Below are 26,937 nucleotides of genomic sequence, written 5' to 3' on the forward strand. Positions count from 1 at the left end.
AAATGTGCACCTTGATTAATTTTCACAAAGTAAACCTACTTGGTAACCAGCACCCAGATTTTTAAAAAAACATTATTAGAACCTAGAAGCCACCTTTGTCCACCCTTCCAGTCACTATCCAACTCCCACCCCATGTTAACCACTATTCTGATTTCTATTTAGCTTGTTTTTGAACTTTATAAAATTGTAATCATTCTCTTACCATTATCTTTGTGAGATTCATTTGTTATTGTAAGTAGTTGAGTTTGTTTACTTTCATTGCTGTATAATATTCTAATATATGAATATACCACAATTCATCCATTCTTCTTTGATGGTTGTTTACAGTTTTTGATTACTGAGAGTAATGCTGCTATGAATATTCTTGTATAAATCTTCTGATGGCATGCATTTCTATTGGGAATATGTCTAGAAGTGCTCAACTTTAGAATTTGCCTGTATTCAGCATTAGTAGATACTGCCAAACAGTTTCTCGTAATGGTTGTACCAATTTATAATTCCAGGCAGCAGATGAGATCTAGAGTTGGTCCCCATCCTTGTCCACACTTGCTTTTTTCCTCCCTGGCTTTTGCATTTTAATCAGTTTGATGAGTGTGTAATGGAATTATATTGTAGTTTTAGTTTGCCTGTTACTGGTGCTAATGAAGTTGTACACCTTTTTATAAACTTGACTATTTAGGTATCTTCATTCATGAAGTGCCTCTTCAAGTCTTTTGCCCATTTTTGTTGTTGTTATTGGATTGTCATGAATCTTTTTTACTGATCTATAGGACTTCTTTATATATTTTGAATATGAATCCTTTGTCAGATATATATATATATTTTAAAGATTTATTTATTTCTCCCCCCACTCCCCACCCCCTTATCTGCTCCCTGTGTCATTCACTGTGTGTTCTTCTGTGTCTTGTATTCTCATTGGACAGCTCCAGGAACCCATCCTGGGACCTTCTAGAGTGGGAGAGAGGCGATCAGTCTCTTGGGCTACCTCAGCTCCCTGTTCTGCTGTGTCTCTTTTTGTTGCATCATCTTGCTGCGCCAGCCTCTCCATGTCAGCTGGCACTTGTGCATGGGGCGGCACTCCTGCGCAGGGTGGCACACCCTTTGTGCTAGGTCGCCGCACAGGCTAGCTTGCCTTCACCGGGAGACCCTGGGCATTGAACCCTGGACCTCCTATATGGTAGATGGGAGCCCAACTGCTTGAGCCACATCTGCTTCCCTGTCAGATATATTTATTGGAAATCTTCTGGTCTCTGACTTGGTTTTTCACTGTCTTTTTTTTTTTTTAAGCAGTTTTATTGAGATATATTCATGTGCTATACAATCTATTCAAAGTGTGCAATCAATGGCTGGTGGCTGCAATTGCAGCTTCTACTCACAGTTTTTCCATCGAAATCTTTTTTCCTGTGTCCCTCTCTCTGCTGAGTGGTGTCCAGCCTTCCCTGGGTATCCTAAACCCTAGAACATTTTTTTCCATGCTGTTTCTTTCTGTCCTCTAACTATTTTTCTGAGAGAGAAGAGAGTCCTGTGCTTTTCTAATTCACCATCTTCCTAGAAGTTCGTTTTTTCATTATTTTAATGGCAGTTTTTCATGAACAGAGGTTCTTAATTTTTATTTTGTTCCATTTTATCTTTTTTCTCTTCCTCATGGATAATACTTTTTGTGTCCTCTTTAAGAAACCTTTGCCTACCTCAAGGTTGTGAAGATAATCTGTTATATTCTAGAAGCTTTTTTGTTTTGGGTTTCACATTTAGTTTCACAGTCCATTGATTGTGTGTGTGTGTGTGTGCAGTGTGAGGTAGGGATTAAGATTCTTTTTTTATATGAATATGTAACTATTACATCTTTTTTTAAAGATTGATCTCTCCCCCACCCCCCATTGTTTGCGCTTGCTATCTGTTCATTGTATGCTTTTTAGGAAGCACCCAGAACCAAACAGGACCTCCCATGTTGGAGAGAGGTGCCCAAAAGCATGAGCCATCTCCACTTCCACTTGTTGTGTCTCTCATTGTATTTCCTTGTTGTGTCTCTTCACTGTATCATCTTGTGCCAGCTCGCTACACCAGCATGTCTCATCAGCTCCCTGTCTTACTCATCTTCTTTAGGAGGCACTGGGAACCGAGCCCAGGACCTCCATGTGGGAGTCAGGCACCCAACTGCTTGAGCCACATCCACTTCCTACAACTATTACATCTTTAGTTAAAACTATATTTTTTCTATAAATGTCTTATGCATTAATTTGTTATTTTCCTAGGTGGTTTAAATTAATTTTTTTATTTCTTTTTTTTTCTTAGTCTTTGTTTTTTTTTAATGTTACATTAAAAAAATATGAGGTCCCCATATACCCCCACCCACCTCACCCCACTCCTCCCATAACAACAACCTCCTCCATCCTCATGGGGCATTCATTGTACTTGGTGAATACATCTCTAAGCACTGCTGCACCACATAGTCAATGGTCTACATTATAGTTTACACTCTCCCCCATTCTACCCAGTGGGCCATGGGAGGACATACAATGTCCAGTAACTGTCCCTGCAGTACCACCCAGGACAACTCCAAGTCCTGAAAATGCCCCCACATCACATCTCTTCTTCCCACTCCCCGCCCTCAGCAGCTACCATGGCCACTTTCTCCATCTCAATGCTACATTTACTTCTATTACTAATCACATTAGTTCCAGAATAGAATATCAGTAAGTCCACTCTAATCCATACTCTATTCCTCCATTCTGTGGACCCTGGGATGGTTATGTCCACTCCACCTCTGTATCAAGAGGGTGCTTAGATGCCACTTGGATGATGGATGCAATTCTCCTGTTTGCAGTTGTAGGCACTCTTGGCTCCCTGGTGCTTTCTTCACCTCCCTCTTAACTGGCTGGGGTAAGACCAATAAACCAGAGGGTAGGAGTTGCAAGTCTGTTGAGGCTCAGGGCCTGGCTATCACATAGACAGTCCAGAGATTCAGGTCCCCTGAGTATACACTAATCTCCAGTGCCAACTACAGGTCTGGTAAAAGGGACAGGAGAGGCTTATGGACAAAGATCACATCCAAGCCCAACTCCATCACACTCACGAACACAAACTCCAAAGTAGAGCCAACTGACATGGCACTGAAGTCCATCTGCCATGACCATAGAACCTGTCGGTCTCTGTAGCCCTCAGAAGAACCAATACCTGGGGTTGTAGGTTTAAATTCTCAACTGCTAATGTGACTGTTAGACTGTTTTATATTTTCTCCTTGGTTATGGATATCTGCGGGAGTGATAAATTATTTTTAGAAGTTCATTTTTATCTACTTTTATCTACTTGACACAACTTTTGATAATCTTCATCAAAGTGCAGTGATAAATAAAATGTACTTCAAGTTTAAAAGTATTTTCTTAGGTTAGAATAAAGTTAGGGCAATAAAAACTTGTTCTTGTGGTTATATTAGATTATGATTGTTCTAGATACCGGATCTAAGAGAATGTGCATGAAGAATAGGCTCTTATATATTTTTAATTGAATATTATGAAAGTAGAATTCAGTTGGATCCCCCAGAACCAAGAATTTTCCATCTAGAGACTTAACAATAGTGTGTCTACATTTTTTCCTAGCCATTTTCTAGTACTTTTGATAATGGCTATTATTCAAAACAGTGTATCTATTCTCCCCTTTATTTGTAACATTTACTTTTAGAAGTATTATTTTGTAACATTATTATTATTTGGAAGAGCTCTTTCAGTAAAAAACTTTGAAGATTGGACATTAACCAAAAGAAAATTGTCTGGATACAAAGCTGTAGCAAGGAAATTTCTTGGAGAATCTGAAAGGCAATCCATTTCTTGTAAAAAAAAGAATAGATTTGTCCAGAAAAAATTCCCAAACAGCTTTTCTTATTTCTTGTTACAGTGGTGAATTTTCTTTGGGTTCCATAGTTTTAAAATAAGATGTAAGATGTAAAGTTTCCTTTTGCTATTGAACAGTTGTATAATATATTTTTTAAATGTTGTGCTGAAGGATAATAGTAGAATTGCCCAGGAAAGCTTGTGATTTAAGGAACACTAAGGGATTATTTTATTCTCTGATCCTCACATAGCTGGGTGGGTCAAACTGGAAGATGCAGATCCTTTAATTCTCTAGGGAAATAAAATGGACAACAAAAATGTGCCACTTATAAAGGAGGCAAAGTTATGATACATAAACATTTGATAATGAAAAATGTGAAGTTTTTTAAATTCTGGAATTAGAGTCAGAAATTTAATTTTTGTAATAAGGAAGGTTTTCTTTTTTTTTCTCTCTCTTATTCCTATCCCCTCCTCCATTGTCTGCTCTTGTGTCCATTTGCTGTGTTTTCTTCTGTGTCTTACAGTCTCATTAGGCAGCTCCGGGAACCCATCCTGGGACCTTCTGGAGTGGGAGAGAGGCGATCATTCTCTTGCTCCACCTCAGCTCCCTAGCTCACTGTGTCTCATATTGTCTCTTTTCCGTGTCTCTTTTTTGTTGTGTCGTCTTGCTGCATCAGCTCTCTGTGTAGGCAGTTCCACTCCTGGGCGATCTGCTCTCCAGCACCGGGCCTACACTCCTTGCACAGGGGCCACTCCTTGCACAGGGGGCACCCTTGTGTGGGGCGACACTCCTACATTCAGGAGCACTCCATATGGGCCAGCTTGCCACATGGGCCAGGAGGCCGTGGGTATCAAACCCTGGACCTCCTATGTGGTAGGCAGAAGCCCTATCCGTTGAGCCATATCCACTTCCTGAAGGTTCTCTTTTGGTCTTAGTTTTATGACACATCTTATGTGGCTAATTTTTTTTTTTTTAAAGGAGGTACTGGGTATTGAACCCAGGACCTCATACATAGGAAGTAGGCACTTCATCACTGTGCTATATCCATACCCTGTTTTTTTTAAACATTTTTAAATTTTTTTTTAAGTTAGGCCAGTAAAAAGAATTTCTCAAAGGACAGAGCTTGCTGAGAAATAGGAAAGAAGGACAGAAGTATATACAGGATTTGGTGCAGGCTGCCGTAGGCAAAGAAAGTGAGCTCTGGCTTGTATGGTTACCTTTTAAACTGTTAAATATTCCTCCCTTTGTTAATTCTAACAGGAATGGCCCCAGCAGTTATTGTCCACCCCACCAATGGTGGAGGCCAATGGCAAGGACTGTTTGGAATATTTGGGGCCCAGGGGAGGTCCCGGAGTTAACTGGAACCTCAAGTTCAGGGTCAAGGTCTTGGTGGAGTCTCACAGCCATGTTGTCTGTCGGCCATGTTGTGGCTTGTCTTTTCCTCGTTTCCCTGTACTAACCTGCCTCAACTCCTCTCTCAGAAAGTTCACGCCCTTATTCTTAAGGGGTGCTGAAGGGTGATGGTCATTCTTCTGTAGTTACTTCCTGCTGGTTAGGGCAGTAGTCCCTGCCTAATAGTGCATTTAAAATTTTTTTTTAATATACTTTTTGAATTGGTTAATACTGCTTTAAATTAGTAGTTTTTTTAAGTTTTGGGGGAGGTAACGTACCCTTTTGACAATCTGTTGAGAGTCTATAATCTGTGGAACTTAGCCTTAGAAAATGCGTATCTATACATAAAACAAATTTGCATGTATTTCTCAAGAGATTTACAAATTCTGAGACCCACATACTTCAGATTAAGAATTATTCTCACACAGTACATTGATTTTTAGCTGCAAAACATTGTTGAAGAGCTCCAATATCTCCAGCTGAAGAAGTGTTAACTCAAATAGAAATGCTCCTCTTCTGTACCTTCTTTTCTCACCTATGTACATTTTTGTAGAACATGCCAAGGTTTATAAAGAAATTATTTCTGTATGTCCTATATATCTGTTGCTTTAACATGTCCAGTTTAAATGTTAAGCTTCTAGATGCTGTAACATCATCTTATTATATATAGTGTCCAGAACAGTGAAATGTCTAGTAGTTTATGATGACATTTTAGATCATATTCCTGAATCATCTTATTAAGTGTGGCAACCAAAAAAAAAAAAAAAACACAAAAAACCCTGATGGCAGAAAATAGCTTAACTAAGTGTATGAAACCTTCCAGAAATTAAGATGTCATGGTTGTGACTTATGTTAAACCCAGGAATTTATGACATTTTGTTAATGAGATTTCTATTCAACTTTACCATCCTGCCTCTTAATGGGCCTGCTTAGTCATCTTGTATTTGCAACTTTGTATTTTCTGTTTTTAAAATAGTTATAGGTGGAAAGTAGGATTTACTTAAAAGTAATACTAAAAAATATCCACATTTAACCTTCCCCATCAAGACTATTTTGTAACTAGCTCATTTTAGTTAAGGATCTCTTTTGTCTTCTCCACCCTTTGTTTGCTCTTAATTCATTTCTCTCTGCATGTGTATTAGACATCTTCTGAATGCATATAACATGAAACAGTTGTTTATTAGTGTAATAAATAGCAAAATAGCCACCAAAAATGAGGGTTGTCAGAGTTGGAGAGACTCTTTGCTGGTTTTTAAGAAGTAAGTTGCTGTGCTATGAGAGGGCCTTTGGAGAGGGCCACTTGGCTAGGGGCAGAGAGCTGTCCTCAGCTCACAGCCAGCAAGAAAGTAGAGACCTTAATCCTACCTCTGTTAGAAGATGAATAACTCGAATTGAAATTAAAAAAACATTATTCTTGTGGGGACATGTTGGTGTGGGTGTGATATATTTATTAAATAATGCACAGTATAATGTGGGCTTATTAAGGGGTCTCTGGTTTTCACCTGACTGGCAAAGCAGTCCTTGGAACAAAAAAGGTTAATAATCCCTGAACTAGAGGGAGCTTGGAAGGCAGTAATCAGCTCCTAGCACAGAGGAGGCCATTCCTATTATTAGTACAGGAACTTCTTTTATGTTTATGGTCCCTGGAGTTGTGGAGTGTAGCTAGAGATAGTTAACCTTGAGAATCAGGAACGGTCATGGATGGTCATTATCCCCACTTCTCCTCAACCTTTTTTTCCTAAAGATTTATTTATTTCTCTCCCTTTCCCCCCTGGTGTCTGCTCTCTATGTCCATTCGCTGTGTGTTCTTCAGCGTCCGCTTGCTTTATCTGGTGGCACTGGGAAACTGTCTCTTTTTTGTTGTGTTATCTTGCTGCATCAGCTCTCTGTGTGTGTAGTGCCACTCTTGGGCAGGCTGCGCTTTTTTTATTTTCCACGTGGGGTGGCTCTCCTTGAGGGACACATTCCTTGCGTGTGGGCACCCCTATGCGGGGTCCCCTGCATGGCACGGCACTCCTTGCACATGGCAGCATTGCGCATAGGCCAGCTTACCACACGGGTCAGGAGGCCCTGGGGATTGAAGCCTGGACCTTCCATATGGTAGATGGATGCTCTATTAGTTGAGCCATGTCCACTTCCCTCTCTTCAACCTTGACTTGGAGGTACAAGTCATTGCAATCAGACCAGAAAAGGAAATAAAGGGTAGATAGGGGAGTGGATATTGTCTCAAGCAGTTGGACGCCCATCTTCCATATGGGAAGTCCTGGGTTTGGTTCCTGGTACCTCCTAAAGAAGACAAGCAGGCACAATGAGCTGACAGAAAATGCTGGTGAACAAGCAAACACAATGAGCAAACTCCGTGAGCAGAGAGTGGATGTGGCTCAAGTGGTTTGGCACTCATCTCCCACATGGGAGGTCCCAGGTTTGGTCCCCAGTGTGTCCTAAAGAAGACGAGTAGACAATGAGCGGACACAACAAGCAGAGACAATGAGCAGACAGGCAAGGGAGTCACATCAGGATGGGGGGGAAGGCATATAGATGGCAAAAAAGAAGTAAACTTTCTTTGCAGGTGACATGACCATGTATGTAGAAAATTCTAAGGACTCTAGGGGGAAAAAACTTATTTGAACTACTAAGTAATTTTTGCAGGGTTGTGGGGGCAAAGTTGATAGGCAAAATCAGTATTTCTAAATACTAAAATGAAAAATGGCAAATAGGAATTTAAAGAGCAGTATCATTTACAATAGCATTAAAATAATGAAATATTTAGAGATAGATTTAACAATATAGGAAAAACTAGTAAATGAGAACTACAAAATATCACTGAGAAATTAAAGAGGACAAAATAAATCAAGAAATATACCATGCTCATTCATCAAAAGACTCAATATTAGGGCTCAATTCTCCCCAAATTGACCTTTAGATACAATGCAGTCCTTTCTAAAATCCCAGCAGGAAATTTTAGAAATTGACACTGATTCTAAAATTTATATGGAAATGCAAAACATATAGAATAGCTTGTTAACAACTTTGAAAAAGAACTAAGTTGGAGGACTTCCAGTACCTGATTTCAAGATGTAGCTATCATTTACAGTATCTAAAATAGTGTGGTAATTTTTAAAAACTAATTAATTTTATTGATACTATAGCAGTTTGATATAACTATGAATTCCAAAAATAGATATTGGATTATGTTTGTAATCTGGTCTATCACTGGGTGTGATTGAGTTATGATTATGGTTTTGATTGGGCCACATCATTAGGGCTTTGAGTCCCCACTCCTTGGTGGGTGGGGACTCACAGATAAAAGGTATGGCAAAGGACAGAGTTGGAGCTTTTGATGCGAGGGTTTTTGATGTTGGAGTTTTGATGTTGGAGTTTGATGCTGAAGCCTTAAGCTGGCGCCCTGGGAAGTAAGCACACAGAGGAAAGGGAAGCAAGCCCTAGGAAGAAAGGAATGTTGAACCCAGAAAGAAGCAAAACCCTGGAAGGGAAGAACCCAGGAAGCCTGAACCCTCGCAGCTGTCAGCAGCCATCTTGCTCCAAAACATGAAAATAGACTTTGGTGAGGGAAGTAACTTATACTTCATGGCCTGGTATCTGTAAGCTCCTACTCCAAATAAATACCCTTTATAAAAATCAACCAATTTCTGGTATTTTGCATCAGCACCCCTTTGGCTGACTAATACAGATACAGAAGTAAACCATACAATCCATCCAAAGTGTATAATAAATGGTATTTGGCATAATCATATAGTTGTGCATTCATGACTTCAAACATTATTAGAGAGTCTTATTATTTCAATAATAATAAAAAAAAAAGCAGAAAAAAAGTTCATCATCTTTCAATCTCTGTATGCTTCCCCTGCTGTACATAGTTGCTATTTCTGGCTATTCTTGCATATTTATTTATTTTAAAGCAGTTTTATTGAGATATATTCACATACCATACAATCTTTCAAAAGTGTATAATCAGTTGCTCTTAGTATAATCACAATCTTGTGCATTCATCACAAAAAAAGTTTTTAAAAAGTTTTAGAACCATTTCATTATTCCAAAAAGAAAAATTCCAAACCCCTTAGCAGTCACCTCTCAATCCCTCTGTCCTTCCACAGCCCTACCTAACCACTAATCTAATTTCATCTTTATAAATTGGTTTATATTTGGAATCATAAATTGCATATTACTTTGTGCCTGGTTTCTTTCACTTAGCATAATGTTTTAGCTTTTTTTTTTTTTTTTTTTTTACCTATTCTGCACTAGTTAACCCTAAGCTTTCCATTCTCTAAACTCATTCTAATTTCTGGTGACCCATATTCAAGTTATTAACACCATCAGATTGCAGAGTATATTTAGTTCATAATAGCAGTCATATAGTATTTGTCCTTTGTGTCTGTCTTGCTTCACTCAACATAGTGTCCTCCAGGTTCATCCATGTTGTCATATGCTTCATGACTTCATTTCTTATAGCTGCATAATATTCCATCATGTGTATATAACACAGTGTTTATCCATTCATTGGTTGATGGGTTGTTTCCATCTTTTGGCAATTGTGAATACCGCTTCTGTGAACATCAGTGTGCAGGTGTCTATTCGTGTCATTGCTCTTGGTTCTGCTGGGTATACACCTAGTAGTAGTATTGCCGGACCACGTGGCAAGGCTATATTCAGCTTCCTTTGGGACTGCCAAACAGTCCTCCCCAGTGGCTATACCATTCTACATTCCCACCAACAGTAAATGTTCCTCTCTCTCCACATCCTCGCGAACATTTAGAGTTTTCTGTCTTTTTAATAGTTGGCATTCTATTGGATGTGAAATGATATCTCATTGTAATTTTGATTGTATTTCCCTAATCACTAATGATGTTGAACATTTTTTCATGTGTTTCTTTCACCATTTGTATTTCTTCTTTGGACAAATTTCTGTTCATTTTGCCCGCTTTTTAATTGGGTCATTTGTCATTTTATTGTTGAGTTGTAGCATCTCTTTTTATATCATGGATATTAAACTCTTACTGGACATGTGATTTCCAAATATTTTCTCCCATTGGGTTGGCTGCCTTTTCACCCTTTTGACAAAGTCCTTTGAGGTTCAAAAGTATTGAATTTTGAGGTGGTCCCATTTATCTATTTTTCTTTTGTTTTGTGTGCTTCAGGTATAAGGTCTAAGAAACCACCACTTACCACAAGACCTCGAAGATGTTTCCTTACATTTTCTTCTAGTAGTTTTATGGTCCTAGCTTTTATATTTAGTCCATTGATCCATTTTGAGTTGATTCTTGTGTAGGGAGTGAGACAGAGATCCTTTTTCATTCTTTTGGTTATGGATATCCAGTTGTCCCAGCACCATTTGTTGAAGAGACTGTTTTGTCCCGTTAACATGGACATGGTAGGTTTGTCCAAAACCACTTGGCCATAGAGGTGAGGGTTTATTTCTGGACTTTCAATCCTATTCCACTAATCAATGTGTCTGTCTTTATGCCAATACCATGCTGTTGTTTTTTTAATTTTGAAAAAAATTTTTGTCTTTTTTTTTAAAGATACGTAGGTCACAACCATGCTGTTTTATTTGTGTGTTTTTAAAAGACTTATTTATTTCTCCACATACCCCCACTCCACCCCTATTGTTTATGCTCGCTGTCTGCTCTCTGGGTCTGTTTATCTTCTTTTTGGTAGGCACTGGAAATCAAACCCAGGATCATCCATGTGGGAGGGAGGCACCCAATGGCTTGAGCCACCTCTGCTCCCTGCCATTCTGTTTTGACCACTGTAGCTTTGTAGTATGTTTTAAGGTCAGGTGGTAAAATTTCTCCTATATTGCTCTTCTTTTTTAGGATGCTTTTGGCTATTTGGGTTCACTTTTCCTTCCAAATAAATTTAGTAATTTTTCTATTTCTATAATGTAGGCTGTTGGAATTTTGAGTGATATTGCATTGAATCTATAAATCAGTTTTGGTGGGATTGACATTGTCACCATATTTAGTCTTCCAATCCATGAACACAATATCTTTCCATTTGTTTAGGTCTTCATTGATTTTTTTAAAGTATTGTTTTGTAGTTTTCTGGCTATAGGTCCTGCACTTCCTTGGTTAAATTGATTCTTAAGTATTCGAGTCTTTTTGTTATTATAAATGGAATTTTCCCCCTGATTTCCTCCTCAGATTGTTCAATATTAGTGTACAGAAACATTATTAATTTGTGTGTATTGATCTTGTATCCTGCCACTTTGCTAAACTCATTTATTAGCTCAAATACCTTGTCATAGTTCAGAATTTTCTAAATGTAAAATTGTATCATCTGCAAATAGTGTAAGTTTTATTTCCTTCTATTTGGATGCTTTTTTTTTTTTTTTTTACTATTTTAATTGCTCTAGCTAGAACTTCTAGCATGATATTGAATAACAGTAGTGACAGTGGGCATTCTTGTCTTGTTCCCAATTTTAGAGGGAGAGCTTTCAACCTTTCCCCATTGAGTACACTGTTGGCTATGGGTTTTTCATATATACTTTTTATCATATTGAGGAATTTTCCTTACTATTCCCATCTTTTGAAGTGTTTTTATTAAGAAAGGATGCTGGATTTTGTCAAATGTTTTTTCTGCATTGATTGAGATGATGATGTGTTTTTCCCTTCAATTTGTTAATGTGGTCTATTACATTAATTGATTTTCCTATGTTGAACCACCCTTGCATACCAGGAATAAAACCTATTTGGTTGTAGTGTATAATTCTCTTGATTATGCTGTTGGATTCCATTTGTAATAGAGTAATGTGGTATTGATGTAAGAAGAGGCCTATAGATCAATGGTGCAGTATACAAAGTACAAAATTAGATCTCCACACTTTTTTGATCATTTGGTTTCTACAATAGTGCCAAGATAATCCAGTGAAAAGAGGAAAATCTTTTCTCCATTTGAGTGTGCATTTAACACCAAAACTAACTGAATTTTCTCCCTTAAGGACTTATGCACAGAGAAAACCTAAAATTTTATAGATCCTTCTTATCAACTGGAGAAAAAGTAAAAGTGTGGTTAGAAAACAAGGGAATGATACTTATCACCTGTAGTCCTTTTTAAGTGATATGGATATAGGGTGACAGAGGATTGCAACATTTCATAATCTAGGAGAACAAAGATAAAGAAATCTGAAGCAGAAAAGAGAAGATTTTTTAACTAGTTAAAAAAAAGACAGTTCAGAAAACTCCACAATTTTTATAAATTATTTGTATTGTATATTTCCCAAGCCTAATAAAGTTTTAAAATTAGGGCTGTTATAATATTATATATTGTTCTTAGTATGTGCAAGGCACTGTGTTTTCAGGGACTGTGTATATAGCTCAGTCCTTACAACAACCCTCTGAGGTGGATTTTCCCCATCATGTTGTAGATGAGGACACAGAAGTTTAGAGAATTATGTAACTTGCCCAAAGTCACACAGCTAGTAGGTTGTGAAGCCAATGTTTGAAACTTCCTGACTGTAAAACCTGTTCTTTCTAAAAATTATGCTGTACTTCCTGTTACAGATACTATAAAGAAATTCTGTTGGACACCTCAAAATTAGAATAATTGGAGAAGACCTCATGATGGATGAGACTTGAGATGAACCCTGAAGGATAAATAAGATTTATTTGAGAATAGATGAGAATAGAGTTAAGGAATAACAGCAAAGAGACAGCATAAGTGGTCTTAAGGTAAAAACATGACATGTTTAGGAAGTTGTAAGTTTACATATTTCGGATTAGTGGAAGATAAATTGAAAGAGCCAGTGGCAGTTTTGAACAGGGGATAAGATTGATAACATTGATATTTAAGAGTATTTGTGGGCATTGGGTAGAATGCAGTCAGGGAGTAGAGGGTGGTTTAGGTGTTACAGTGGTCTAGGTAAAAATATTGAAGGCCTTAAATAAGGTGGGTTTCAATGGATACATGAAACATTTTGATGTAGGCTTTGTTGGCTAAATAACTGAATAATGGGGAATGAAAGAAAGAAAAGAAGCCAACATTATTTGCATTTTTAACCTTTAATAGAAATAGGGAATTAAGTTGGGAAATAAAAACTTTGAGGAGGAAGATTAAAGAAGTTTAATTTTGGTTTAAGTAGTATAATGAAAAATTCAAGAAGAGTTATTCTGTAGGTAGGTGAAAATAAGGGGTTAGAATTTAGTATTGTTGGGGAGAGAGATGAAGATTTGCATTTACTCAGCATACGCAAGTTGAAACATCAGACAGTACTAGGTTACCAAGAGAAAATGCATATATACTGAGAAGAGGAGACTGTTGCTCAGTACCCATGGTTGGGGTGTGAGAGGAGGAAGACAACCCACTAAAGGAGTGAAATACTAGTCATGATAGTTGGAAAATATTTTCTTGTAAGTGAACCTTCACTCAACATCTTCAAGATACTTTTTTTTTTTTTTTTTTTTTTGAGATACCAGGGGCTGGGAATTGTACCAGGGACCTTGGATATGGGCTCGGATTCAACCACTGAGCCACATCAGCTTCCCTGAGTTGGTTTTTTTGTTTGTTTTGCTTGTTGTTTGTTTTTGTTTTTTTCAGGAGGCACAGGGGACCAAACTTGGGACCTCCCATGTGGGAGGCGGGCGCTCAATTGCTTGAGCCACATCCACTCCCTCAAGATACTTATGAGCATATTTTCTTTCTTTGTTCATACCTCATTACTATCTCTTTACATGAGCATGTCCAAATTTTCTATGTAGCTGGCACCTTTGCTATATAATCATGCTTTTATGCCTCTTTAAATTGTGGTTAGTTCTAAATTGGATAGTAATATGTTTTCAAGGCCCTGAGTCCAAAGCTAAAGCTAACTTAAACAACATACCAGAATAAATCTTGTGCCTCTAGTTGTATTTTAAGCCAGTCAGCTGGATCCAGTCTCTAAAAATATGTATTAACTTGAAGTTTATACTGAAGCTTGAGTTAATTCTGAATATTTTCTAATTGAATAACATAATAGAATTTCTTGGGGATGTTCAAGAGAACTGGGGAGAGAAAACAGTTGTGCTTTAAAAGCATTACTTTTGAAAGGTGATACTAATACAAAATATCTGTTGTCTCTTAGAACTGTAAGATAGAACCTATGCCAAAAATTGGTAAGAAGAAATTGGTCTCTCCTGTACTCAGTTCTCTGAAATGGTTGCCATTTTTTAGTGTGTAACAACCAACACATATCTAATAAAGTGCGTGGAATCTGTTTCTGAATTAGATAGCATAATTAAATAAAAACTTGATTTTAAAAAATTATGTCTATAAAATACCATGACTTTAAAATGCTGTTTGACCTAAAGTAAGGGGGAAATGGAAAGGAGAAATGAGTTTATATGGCTACGAGTTTCTAAAAAAGAGTCTGGAGGCTGGCAGAAGGATTGCCCTCATGCACAACTGAGCAGAGTCAGAGAGACAGATAAAGCAGATACAACCCCCAGATATTGGTTCCTTTGAGGGCTAAAGAGACCCATGGGAGTTATGGTCATGGCCGATGGGGTTAACTACCAGGGCAGATGGCCCCTCTTTGGAAATGGTGTTTATGTGTGATGAATCTGGACTCAAATGGGATCTCCCTTCATAAGACTTTCATGCTAATGTGCTGGAGGTGCAGTTAATGTTGGGGTTTAAGATATATTTAGGGGATTTGAATCTCTGGACTGACAATGTGATAGCCAGGTCCTGAGCCTCAACAGACTCCAGCACCTACAATCTGATCTATTGGACTTACCACACTCAGCTAAGATGGAGTTGAAGAAGGACAACCACCACACCATGGAGCCTAGAGTGATTACAACTGAAAATGGGAGGATTGCATCCAGCATCCATGTGGAATCTGAGCCTCCTCTTGACATAGAGGTGCAATGGACACAACCAATCCAATGTCCACATAGAAGAGGTGGCATTGGATTGGGAAAAGTGGACATGGTGGACGATGGGTATGGGGAAAGGCAGGAAGAGATGAGAGGTGGAGGCGTCTTTGGGACATGGAGCTGCCCTGGATGGTGCTTCAGAGGTAATCACCGGACATTGTAAATCCTCACAGGGCCCACTGGATGGAATGGAGGAGAGTATGGGCCATGATGTGAACCATTGTCTATGAGGTGCAGAGGTGCCCAAAGATGTACTTACCAAATCCAATGGATGTGTCATGATGATGGGAACGAGTGTTGTTGGGGGGAGGAGAGGGGGGGTGGGGGGGTGGGGTTGAATGGGACCTCACATATATATTTTTAATGTAATATTATTACAAAGTCAATAAAAAAAATTATATTAAAAAATAAATAAATAAAAAATAAAAAATTATGTCTAAATGTGACCTCAACTTTTTCAGAGGAGATGCGAAAGCAAGGCTTATTTCAGTGGCTCGATTCTCTTCGGATTGATAACACCACCTCTCCAGACTTGCAGCTCACCGTGGGAGCAGTGATTGTGGAGGAAATGAGAGCAGCCATAGAGAGGCAGACTGGTTTTCAGTGTTCAGCTGGAATTTCACACAATAAGGTGAAGCTATAGTACTTTTCAAAGAGAATCATAAATGTCTTTAGTTAAATACAAGGATAGGTACAGGTGGAGCATTTAGATGATTACTTGTATACTTTGAAATTATTAAGGCTGAAGTAAAAGCCCAATCATTTAACATGGGAATCAGCATTAAACATGTGCTTTCCTAAGAAGCAGGTTGAAAAATTTGCAGAGATTGCTTACTTATGTAGTTATATCCTGGGTATTTCTTAAGAACTCACTGTACTAGACTATTTTCTTTTGAGTAATATTCTAGTGTTCTCTCATATTTTCTTTTTTTTAAAAAAATTTATTGTGATAACATACATGCAACATAAAATTACCCATTTCAACCACTTCCAACCACACAATTCAGTAGTATTAACTACAGTCACAACGTTGTGTTACTATTACCACCATCCCTTACCAAAACTTTTCCATCACCTGAAATAGAAACTCTCTATCCATTAACCATTAACTCCCCATTCCGTCCCTGCCCCCATCCTCTAATAACCTATATTCTACTTTCTCCATGAACCTGAATATTCTAGTTATTTCATATAAGTGAAATCATAGAATATTTGTCCTTTTGTATCTGGCTTATATCATTTAACACAGTGTCTTCAAGGTTCATCCATGTTGTACCCTATATCAAACAGAATTTCATTCCTTTGTATGACTGAATAATATTTCATTGTATGTATATACCACATTTTGTTTTGTCAATTCATCTGTTGACAGGCACTTGGGTACTTTCCACCTTTGGGCTATTGTGAAAAATGCTGCTGTAAACATTGGTATACAAGTATCTGTTTGAGTCCCTGCTTTCATTTCTTTTGAGCGTACACATAGAAGTGGGATTGCTGGGTTGTATGATAATCCTGTGATCAACTTTCTGAGGAACTACCAAAATGTTTTCTACAGTGGCTGCACCATTTTACATTCCCACCAACAATGTACAAAAGTTCCTGTTTCTCTACCTCATCAACATTTGTTTTTTTCTGGCTTTTAAATTAATAACCATTCTGGTTGCTGTGAAATAGTATCTCATTGTGGTTTTGATTTGCATTTCCCTAATGACTAATAATGTTGAGCATCTTTTCATGTGCTTATTGGCCATTTGTATATTTGGGAAAATGTCTGTGTAAATTCTTCGCCCATTTTTTAATTGGGTTGTTTGTCATTTTGAGCTGGAGTTATTTATAAAGTCTAAATATTATACCCATATCAGATATATGAGTTCCAAATATTCTTTCCCATTTTGTAGCTCGTCTTTTCACTTTGTTGATAATGTACTTTGATGCACAAACATTTGTAATTTTGATTAAGTCTAATTTATCTAATCTTTTGTTGCTCATGCTTTTGGTAAAATCTTAGAATCTAATGTCTAATAGAAGACCCTGAAGATATTCCCCTATGTTTTCTTCTAAGGATTTAATAGTTGTAGCTCTTATATTTAGGTCATTAATCCATTTTAAGTTAATTTTTGTATATGGTATGAGGTAGAGGTCTACTTTCATTCTTTTGCACATGGTATATCCAGTTTTCTCAACATCATTTGCTGAAGAGACTTTACCATTGAGTAAACTTGGCACTTTTGTTAAAAATCACTTGGCCGCAGATATGTGGGTTTATTTCTGAACTTTCAGTTCTGTTCCCTTGGTTTTAATATCTATCCCTGTGCCAGTACCAAATTATTTTGATTACTGTACCTTTGTAATAAGTTTTGAAATTGGGAAGAGTGAGTCTTGTACCTTTGTTAATTTTTGAATGGGTCTCTTGCCCTTCCATAGGAATTTATTGATTGGCTTTTCCATTTCCTTAAAGAAGGCTGTTGGAATTTTTTTAGGTGATTGGACTGAATCTGTAAATATCTTAGCAATATTAAGTTGTCCAATCCATGAACACAGGATGTCTTTCCATTTGTTTAGGTCTTATTTAATTTCTTTCAGCAATGATTTGTAGTTTTCCATATACAAGTCCTTTACATCCTTAGTCACATTTATTCCTATATATTTCCTATTATTATTTTAGTTGCTGTTATAAATGGAATTGTTTTCTTGATTCCCTTTTCAGATTGTTCATTGCTGCTGTGTAGAAATACCACTGATTTTTGTGGTTGTTGATCTTGTACCCTATCACTTTGCTGAATTCATTTATTTGCCCAGTAGCTTTCTTATGGATTCCTTGGGATTTTCTATGCATAGGATTGTGTCATCTGCAAACAGAGATCATTTTACTTCTTCCTTTCTAATTTGGATGCCTTCTATTTATTTTTCTTGCCTGATTGCTCTCACTAGAACTTCCAGACATTGATGAATAGCAGTGGTGAAAGTGAAAGCTTTCAGTCTTTCACCATTGAGTATGTTGTTAGCTGTAGAGTTTTCATATATGCCTTTCATCATGTTGAGAATGTTACGTGCTATACTTATTTTTCTGAATTTTTTAAATCAAGAAATGTTGCTGGATTTTGTCAAGGGCCTTTTCTGTATCAACTAAGATGATTGTGTTTTCTCCCCCCTTCATTCTATTAAAGTAGTGTGTTACATTAGTTGATTTTCTTATGTTGAATCACTCTTGTATTCCTGGAATAAATCCCATTTGATCGTGGTGTGTAATCTTTCTAATGTACTGTTAGATTTGGTTTGATACTATTTGTTGAGGATTTTTACATCTATATTCATAAGAAATGTTTTCTATAATTTTCTTTTTTTTAAATTTTTATTTATTTATTTTCCCCACACCCCTCCTTATGGTTTGCACTTGCTGTGTCTGCTCATCTTCCTTGTTTCTTTTTTTTTTTTTAGGAGGCACAAGATGGCAAACCTGGGACTTCTGATATGGGAGGGAGGTGCCTAATTGTTTGAACCACCTTCGCTCCCTAATTTTCTTTTATCTGCCTTTGGTAGGAAGTGTTTCATCCTCTTTGTTTTTTGGGAAGAGTTTGAGAAGGATTGGTGTTAATTCTTCTTTGGATATTTGGTAAAATTCATCAGTGAAGCCATCTGGTCCTGGACTTTGTTTTGTGAGGAAGTTTTGGATGAGTGATTCAATCTTTTATTCTGTTGTGAGATCTTCTGTTTCTTCTAGAGTCAATTTAGGTATATGTTTCTAGGAATTTATCATTTCATCTAGGTTATCTAATTTGTTGTTGTACAGTGTTCATAGCATCCTCTTATAATCTTTTTATTTCTGTAAAGTCAGTAATAATGTCCTCACTTTTCTGATTTTTTGTTGTCGTTTTTAATCAGTTTTATTGAAGGTATATTCACATACCATACTATGTGAATATGTGAATCTATCCGAAGTGTATCCTCAATGGCTTTTAGTATAATCACAGTGTTGTGCATTCATCACCACAAAAAATTTTAGAACAATTTCATTACTCCAAAAAGAAAAACTCCACACCCCTTAGCAGTCACCTCTTAATCCCTCTATCCTTCCCCAGCTCTGCATAACCACTAATCTAATTCCATCTTTATAAATGGATTTATATTTATATTTTGTATCAATGGAATCATGCAATATGTAGTACTCTGTGTCTGGTTTCTTTCACATAGGATAATATGTGTGGTCGTTTTTTTTGTTTTTGTTTTTTGTTTTTGCCTGGTAGTAACATCTTGTAACATTAGCATACATTTGTTCAGTTTCAAAGAAAAATAGTCTTATATATGCAATATCACCGTAGTCATATTTCACCTGAGGTTTTACTATGCCATACAGTCCCATGTTACATTTTTTAGCTTTCCTTCTAGAAGGTAATATGCATGACCTTAGACTTTCCCTTTAACCACTGTCATACCCATACAATAGCATAGCTAGTTACAAACACTGTGATGTGCTTTCACCATTTCTGTTCATTTCCAAAGATTTACAAACAACTTTTATACCAATTCTACACAGATTAACCCTCAGCTTTCCATTCTCTAAGCTTATTCTAATTTCTGGTGACCTATATATGATTTTTTTTTTTTTTTTTTACTTTTATAAAAGGTATTTATTTGGGATAGAAGCTTACAGTTACCAGGCCCTAAAGAGTCCAACACAGAGTACCATAAGACATACTTTCTCACCCAAATTCTGTTGCCATATGTTGACTAAAATGGTGGACGATGTCTGCAATGGTTCAGTCTTCCTTCTTCCTCGTATATGTCTGATTTGTTTGTTATTTGTGTTCTCTTTTATTCCTTGTCATTCTAGCTAAAGGTTCGTCAGGTTTTTTTAAAGATTTTCATTTATTTATTCCCCTCCCCCTGTTGTGCACTGTCTGTGTCCATTCGCTGTGTGTTGTTCTGTGTCTGCTTATATCCTCATTAGATGGCTCCAGGGACCAATCCTGGGACCTCACGGAGTGGGAGAGAGGCAGTCATTCTCTTGTGCCACCTTCAGCTCCCTGCCCTGCTACATCTCTTATTGTCTGTCCTCTGTGTCTCTTTTCCTTGTGTCATCTTGCTGCGCCAGATCTCCACATTGGCCAGCACTCCTGTGCAGGGCGGCACTCCTGCGCCAGGTGGCACTCCCACATGGGCCGGCACTCCATGTGGGCCAGCTCGCCACGCAGGCCAGCTTGCCTTCGCCAGGAGGCCCTGGGTAGCAAACCCTGGACCTCGTATATGGTATATGAGAGCCCAACTGCTTAAGCCACATCCGTTTCCCAGGTTGTCAATTTTATTGGTTTTTTTCAAAGAACCAACTTTTGGTTTCTTTAATTCTATTTTTTTTCCCAATCTCTATTTCATGTATTAATATCTCCACTGTATTCCTTATTATTTATTTGTTTCTGCTTTCACTTTGGGTTTAGTTTGCACCTCTTTTGCTAGTTCTTCCAGGTGTGAGGTTAGATTCATTAACTATAATTATAATTAAAGTGCTGTGAAGGCCTGGGACCACCTTCATCCCCTTTTGACCAGGCTCAATATTTGGACAGTGGTTGATTATCCCTGATTATTGTCTTCTCCCTATTCTCTTCAATAAAAGGAAATTTGCCAAACTGCCCTGAAGAGTTTGTTTGTTTATTATTTCTTTCTAGTTGGGTTTTGGGGAGGAGAAACAGAAGTTCCAATATAGTAATTTTAACTAGACTAAATGATGCCTAGTAGAAGTTCCTAGAGAATCTTTTTAGTGAATTTTAGGAATGATTTTATGCTTTGCCTATCAACTTTAATTTTTCAAGTGAACCTCTGAAATGCCTTACTCTTTTTGAAAAGATTTCTTAAGGATTTATTTAGTAATTTTCATTTTGAAGTCTCGTTTATAGTATGAGAAGGTTTTAACTATTGGAGGGTGATGTTTAGCCAACCTCTATCACAGATAATTATGTCAGTCAGTATTAAATTCTGGGACTCAAAATGGATAACACATTCATCAAGAAATGTAAATAAATAGGGTAGGGTAAAACAAATTTGTTTCACCGTTTTAATATGGACACACTGGGAAATGTATCTTGAGTTTCTTCTGCAGCTTTTCTGCTTTTTAAACCTCTTGAAGTGGGAGAACCTCAAGGAAAAGGTGGGGAAGGAAAATGACTAAAGGAAAACTGAATTGACATGTAGGAAGAACAATGAAGTATAATGAGAATGAGTTATATTTTCAATGAGGATATTGTCGAACACCAAGGTTCTGACATGGCTTGAATTCCTGGTTTTGTTTTTATTTTTAATGAGGAAATCATAAGCTACAGTCCTAAGCTCTGCATCCGTGTTTGTGTGTGTGCACACATGTGTATGTATGTGTGTGTTTTAATATTCACCAACTCTTTTTTTGGGTAGGTTGACAATAATGAGTTTTTTCACTTTCCATGCTCCAGGTCTTGGCAAAATTGGCCTGTGGCCTAAACAAGCCCAACCGCCAGACACTGGTCTCACATGGATCAGTCCCACAGCTCTTCAGCCAAGTGCCTATTAGCAAAATGTAAGTATTCAGGGAGCACATTAAATTTCACTCATATCCATGTGAAGACACTCCCTAGTTATAGTTTCTTCTCTTCCTTACGTAGAATTAGAGCCAGGCAAATAGGTGCTGGGCAAATAGGAAGGAAATTACTCAGAAAAATTTGAAAAACACTCAGACTTTTATCCCTCCCCACTGCTGTTCTACTATCTGTGATCATTCGCTAAATGATCTTCTGTCTGTTTCTTTTTGTCTTCTTATTTTCTCTTCTAGGCTTCACCAGGATTTGATCCTGGTCAGACTTTTATCTTAATGAACCTTCAGTTCTGGATTATCTGTGGCAATAGGAATTAGGGAAGATGTGAATGCTTAATCCTGCATGTGAAAAAAATAAACTGATTTTTATCTAAATATTTAACTTCTCTCTAGACTGTTGACTCATCTGCCACTATGTAACAAAATATACTGGGAATTTTACTTCTTTTCTTTCCTTTAATACCAAATCAAAGTGTTCGGGACTCCTGAATTGCTTCCAAACTAGTCATGAGGAAAAAGTCAAGTCAAATTAATAGCCAGGGGAAGAGGTTGTGGCTCAACTGATAGAGTGTCTGCCTACCATATGGAGGGTCCAAGGGTTCGATACCCAGGGCCTCCTGACCTGTGTGGTGAGCTGGCCCATGTGCAGTGCTGCTGCATGCAAGGAGTGCTGTGACACACAGGGGTGTCCCCGCGTAGGGGTGCCCCACGTTCAAGGAGTGTGCCGCGCAAGGAGAGCCACCCTGTGCAAAAAAAAGTGCAGCCCACCCCAGGAGTGGTGCTGCACACACAGAGCTGATGCAGCAAGATGATGCAACAACAAAAAAAGTGACACAGTTTCCTGGTGCCACATGACAAGAATGCAAGCAGACATAGAAGAACACACAGCGAATGGACAGAGAGCAGACAACATTGGCGGAAGAGGAGAGAAATAAATAAAATAAAATAAACAACAACAAATGAATAGCCAGGTTGACCCTACCAATTGTATGTCCTTTACAAGGGCTATAATTTGTTGAAGGGACAAGACAGCAGTTCAAGGCAACAATGAAAGTGTCATCACAAGACTGTACATGAGTAATTGCTATATAAATTCTGTAGGCTGTTACCAAAGTTCATGAAAGAAGAGTAATCTGACAAGGATTTATGAAAAAGGCATGGGATTTTGTTTTCAAGTTGGAAGAATTTGAAGAGTCAGATAAATAGAAAAGCAGTACTGATTAGGAGACTGTTTTGAACACAAAGGAAGTTACAAGGTATTTCCAGTGAACTGAGACATAGACCAGTTTAGCTGGACCATAGCGAGGAAGATAATAGAACTGAAAAAAATACATTGAGAACATATTATAAAGAGCCTTGAAGGCTAGGCTGAAGAATTTTTACTGCATTCATGTGTATAGAAGGTTTTAGCTCAAGGAAGAAAGTTGTTTCAGGGTTTGAATTTTAATCCCAGATGGGACGTAGATCCTATACAATTGAAAAGTTTTATATACAGTTGACTTCATAGCTAATCAGTAACTTTAAACTTTTGTTTGTGCTATTTTTAATTGTCTGAGGTCCTAACTCCCTGAGTATCACGGAATCCCCAGAATCACTTACTATTATTCTGGCAAATTAAAAGTATATGGGGCGTGGATGGTGAGGGGAGGATGTCTACAGGACCAATATTGTGCTCTCATTTTCCCTGAACTTTTTGGCAAGCTGCTTACAGAAGCCAAATGTATTATATCTGCTAAGCAGATATTTACGATGTGACCTATATGTTCTTTGTCTTTTTTTATCAGCCGTAGTCTTGGAGGAAAGCTAGGGACCTCTGTCATTGAAACCTTGGGGATAGAATACATGGGTGAACTGACTCAGTTCACTGAATCCCAGCTTCAGAGTCATTTTGGGGAGAAGAATGGGTAAGTGATTTGTATTTTCAATCATAACCTTTATAGAGATGCAAAGTTCAAAAGTAGAAGTGTTTCATAAAACTTGAGGCCAATTTTTAAAAAACTTTATTTTGAAATATAATTTCAAACTCACAGGACAGTTGCAAACAAATAATAATAAAATCTACACAGAGATCTCCAATATACCTCCCACCAAGATATCCACATTTACCAACTTCTAACATTTTGCCCTTCCTTCCTTCCATCTTTCCTTCCTTCCTTCCTCCCTCCCTCCCTCCTTTTCTTCTCTCTCTCTCTTTTTCTACCTAGTCTGTTTTCTAATCATTTGAGAGTAGGTTGCTCCTTGTGTACTTAATACTTCATATGTATTTCTTCAGGGCAGGGCTATTCATTTATGTAACCACTTTGTGTATAGCTATCAAGTTCAAGAAATTTAAGAGTGATATAAAGCTTATGGTCTGTACTCCATTTTTTTTTTTCAGTTGTCCCAATAATGTTCCTTTGGGCATTTTTCCCTCCATTATTAGATTCATCCAGGATCATATATTACATTTCATTGTTTGTCATTGTCTCTTTAGTCTTTTTTGTAAATTGCAGAAACAGGAATACTACCATACAATTCACTGGGATTAATCACATTCACAGTGTTGTACTACCCTCACCACCATCCATTACCAGAACTTTCCCATCATCCCAAACAGAAACCCTACACCCATTATGCATTAAATCCTCATCCCTCTTCCCTTGCCCCGGTAACATGTCTGTACTTTCTCTCTCTGTGAAATTGCATATTCTAGTTTTTTCATATAAGTGGAACCATAGAATATCTGCCCTTTTGTGTCTGACTTATTTCATTCAACGTATCTTCAAGATTAAGTGGTGGGAAGTGGATTTGGCTCAATGGATAGAGCATCTGCCTGCCACATGGGAGGTCCAAGGTTCAAACCCAGGGCCTCCTGACACATGTGGTGAGCTGGCCCACATGCAGTGCTGATGTGCACAAGGAGTGCCACACGGGTGTCCCCCGCGTAGGGGAGCCCCACACACAAGGAGTGCGCCCCATAAGGAGAGCCGCTCCATGCGAAGAAAATGCTGCCTGCCCAGGAGTGGCGCCGTACACACAGAGAGCTCACGCAGCAAGATGATGTAACAAAAAGAGACACAGATTCCTGGTGCTGCTGACAATACAAGTGGACACAGAAGAACACACAGCGAATGGACACAGAGAGGAGACAAGTGGCGGCGGGGGGGAGGAAGAGAAATAAATAAAAAGAGATCTTAAAAAATAGATTAAGCCATGTTGTAGCATGTGTCAGAACTTCATTTCTTTTTATGCCTGAATAATATTTCATTGTGTGCATATACCACATTTTGTTGTTGATTCACCTGTTGATAGATACTTGGGTTCTTTCCATCTTTGGACTATTGTGCATTATGCTGCTGTGAACATGGGTGTACAGATATCTGTTTGAGTCCCTGCTTTCAATTATAACTAGAAATGAGATTGCTGGGTTATGTGGTAATTCTGTGTTTAACTTTCTGAAGAACCATCAGAAAGTTTTTTGTGTACCTTGGTAGGTTGATAAATAGGAATTTTTACATTGAAGCCATGATATATACTCTTAAATTATTTATGTATACTAAGATGCTGGTGTTCCCTTAACATATTTATGTTTTGGTTAGCACAAAAAATTTGTGGACAGTTGATCTGTGACTTGCTTGGCACTTTTCCTTGGCAAAAATACAAATGACTTAGCTTTAGAAATCAAAACTAGTGTTGTTCTTGCCAATATATTGTACTGGAATTCACTGGGAAGGTCAAAGATTTAGGGTGAGAGGTCAGGTACAGCTAATTTCAGACAAAATTTTCCTTTTTCATGAATGGGATAAAAGGTAATATAGGTATTTTGTTTTGTCTTAACAGGAATAATCATCTGCTTTCATCTGAAAGGTGTTTTGCTGTTTTTGTTTTTGTTTTTTTTTTTTTGTTTTTGATTTTTAGGTCTTGGCTATATGCCATGTGCCGAGGGATTGAACATGATCCAGTTAAACCACGGCAACTACCAAAAACCATTGGCTGTAGCAAGAATTTCCCAGGAAAAACAGCTCTGGCTACTCGGGAACAGGTAGGCTTCTGACAGAAAACTGCCTTTTTAAAAAGGGGGGTTGGTTGTGGGTAGGTTTGGTAGCTGCAGAAGATTTAATAAGTTAGATGGGAAGTTAATGCTGGAAATACAAAGAAGTTCCTTTCTTATGTTGAAAATTGACTAGTTTTAACTTGTGATTCGTTACTTTTCCCCCATTATTCCGCTAAAAAGATATAAAATGGAACTAACTAATGTTTAAAATAGAATTCATTTTTCAGTAGGTGCAAACTGATTTTGCCTCAGATTTTGTCTTTTTTCCCTCTGAGCTGGAACATGCCTGAAATTCACTTAATGACATATCAGCAGGAAAAGAAAATGAAAATCTTGAACTAGGGCAGGTCAGAGTACTGAGATTTTTATGCTATGGTGATCCCTTGTTGGGGGATTTTTGGCACACATTTCCATTTTGGAGTAGAACTGAACAAATTCATAAAGTAGTTCTATAAAAGGTAGAGTTTTTATTAAAGATTAAAATGTCACCATTACTTTTTAGGTACAATGGTGGCTTTTGCAGTTAGCCCAGGAACTAGAGGAGAGACTGACCAAGGACCGAAAGGATGTAAGATTTTCTTTATAACTGGGGGTGGGGTTTGGGATTTAAACAGCAGCTGCTTCTTACCTTATGGAATATAGGAACAAAGATAGAAAAAGACATTAGGCTAGGAAATTTTAAAAAATATTTTCTCTTCTTCCAACATAGGCCCTTGAAACTCAACCTGATGTTTTAGTTTGGAGTTAAACCTAGTCCTTAAGGCCTAAATCCAGCCCATCTCCCTCATTACCATTTTGGCTCTACCTTTTATTTTTGTATCTAACTCATTGTTCAATCTTTTTTTTTTTTTTTAATTATTATTTATTTTTTTAAATTACATTATGAAAAATATGAGGTCCCATTCAACCCCACCGCCCCCGCCCCCCACTCCCCCCACAGCAACACTCTCACCCATCATCATGACACATCCATTGCACCTGGTAAGTTCATCTCTGAGCATCACTGCACCCCATAGTCAATGGTCCACATCATAGCCCAGACTCTCTCACGTTCCATCCAGTGGGCCCTGGGGGGATCTATAATGTCCCGTAATTGTCCGTGAAGCACTATCCAGGACAACTCCATGTCCCGAAAACGCCTCCACATCTCATCTCTTCCTCCCATTCCCTACACCCAGCAGCCACCATGGCTACCGTTCCCACACCCATTCCACATTTTCTCTGTGGACATTGGATTGGTTGTGTCCATTGCACAT

The 26,937-nt window shown here is 37.8% G+C and overlaps 1 protein-coding gene across 4 annotated transcripts in view; it reads left to right on the forward strand.

The window, feature by feature from the left end:
• The window catches only part of POLH (DNA polymerase eta), a 58,812-nt gene that overhangs the window by 12,931 nt on the left and 18,944 nt on the right, over positions 1 to 26,937 (forward strand). For 2 of the 4 annotated variants that reach the window (XM_004473075.5, XM_058306786.2), the window contains 5 exons: positions 15,554 to 15,723; positions 21,530 to 21,633; positions 23,433 to 23,552; positions 25,546 to 25,669; positions 26,184 to 26,249. In XM_004473075.5, the coding sequence (XP_004473132.1) occupies positions 15,554 to 15,723; positions 21,530 to 21,633; positions 23,433 to 23,552; positions 25,546 to 25,669; positions 26,184 to 26,249 (584 nt within the window). Of the gene's footprint in view, positions 1 to 15,553; positions 15,724 to 21,529; positions 21,634 to 23,432; positions 23,553 to 25,467; positions 25,670 to 26,183; positions 26,250 to 26,937 lie in introns of all 4 variants that reach the window. The other 2 variants (XM_058306784.1, XM_071218472.1) reach the window with 1 other exon arrangement.

Source organism: Dasypus novemcinctus, chromosome 11 (genome assembly GCF_030445035.2).
Source record: "Dasypus novemcinctus isolate mDasNov1 chromosome 11, mDasNov1.1.hap2, whole genome shotgun sequence".
In the NCBI taxonomy this organism is placed as follows: Eukaryota; Metazoa; Chordata; class Mammalia; order Cingulata; family Dasypodidae; genus Dasypus; species Dasypus novemcinctus.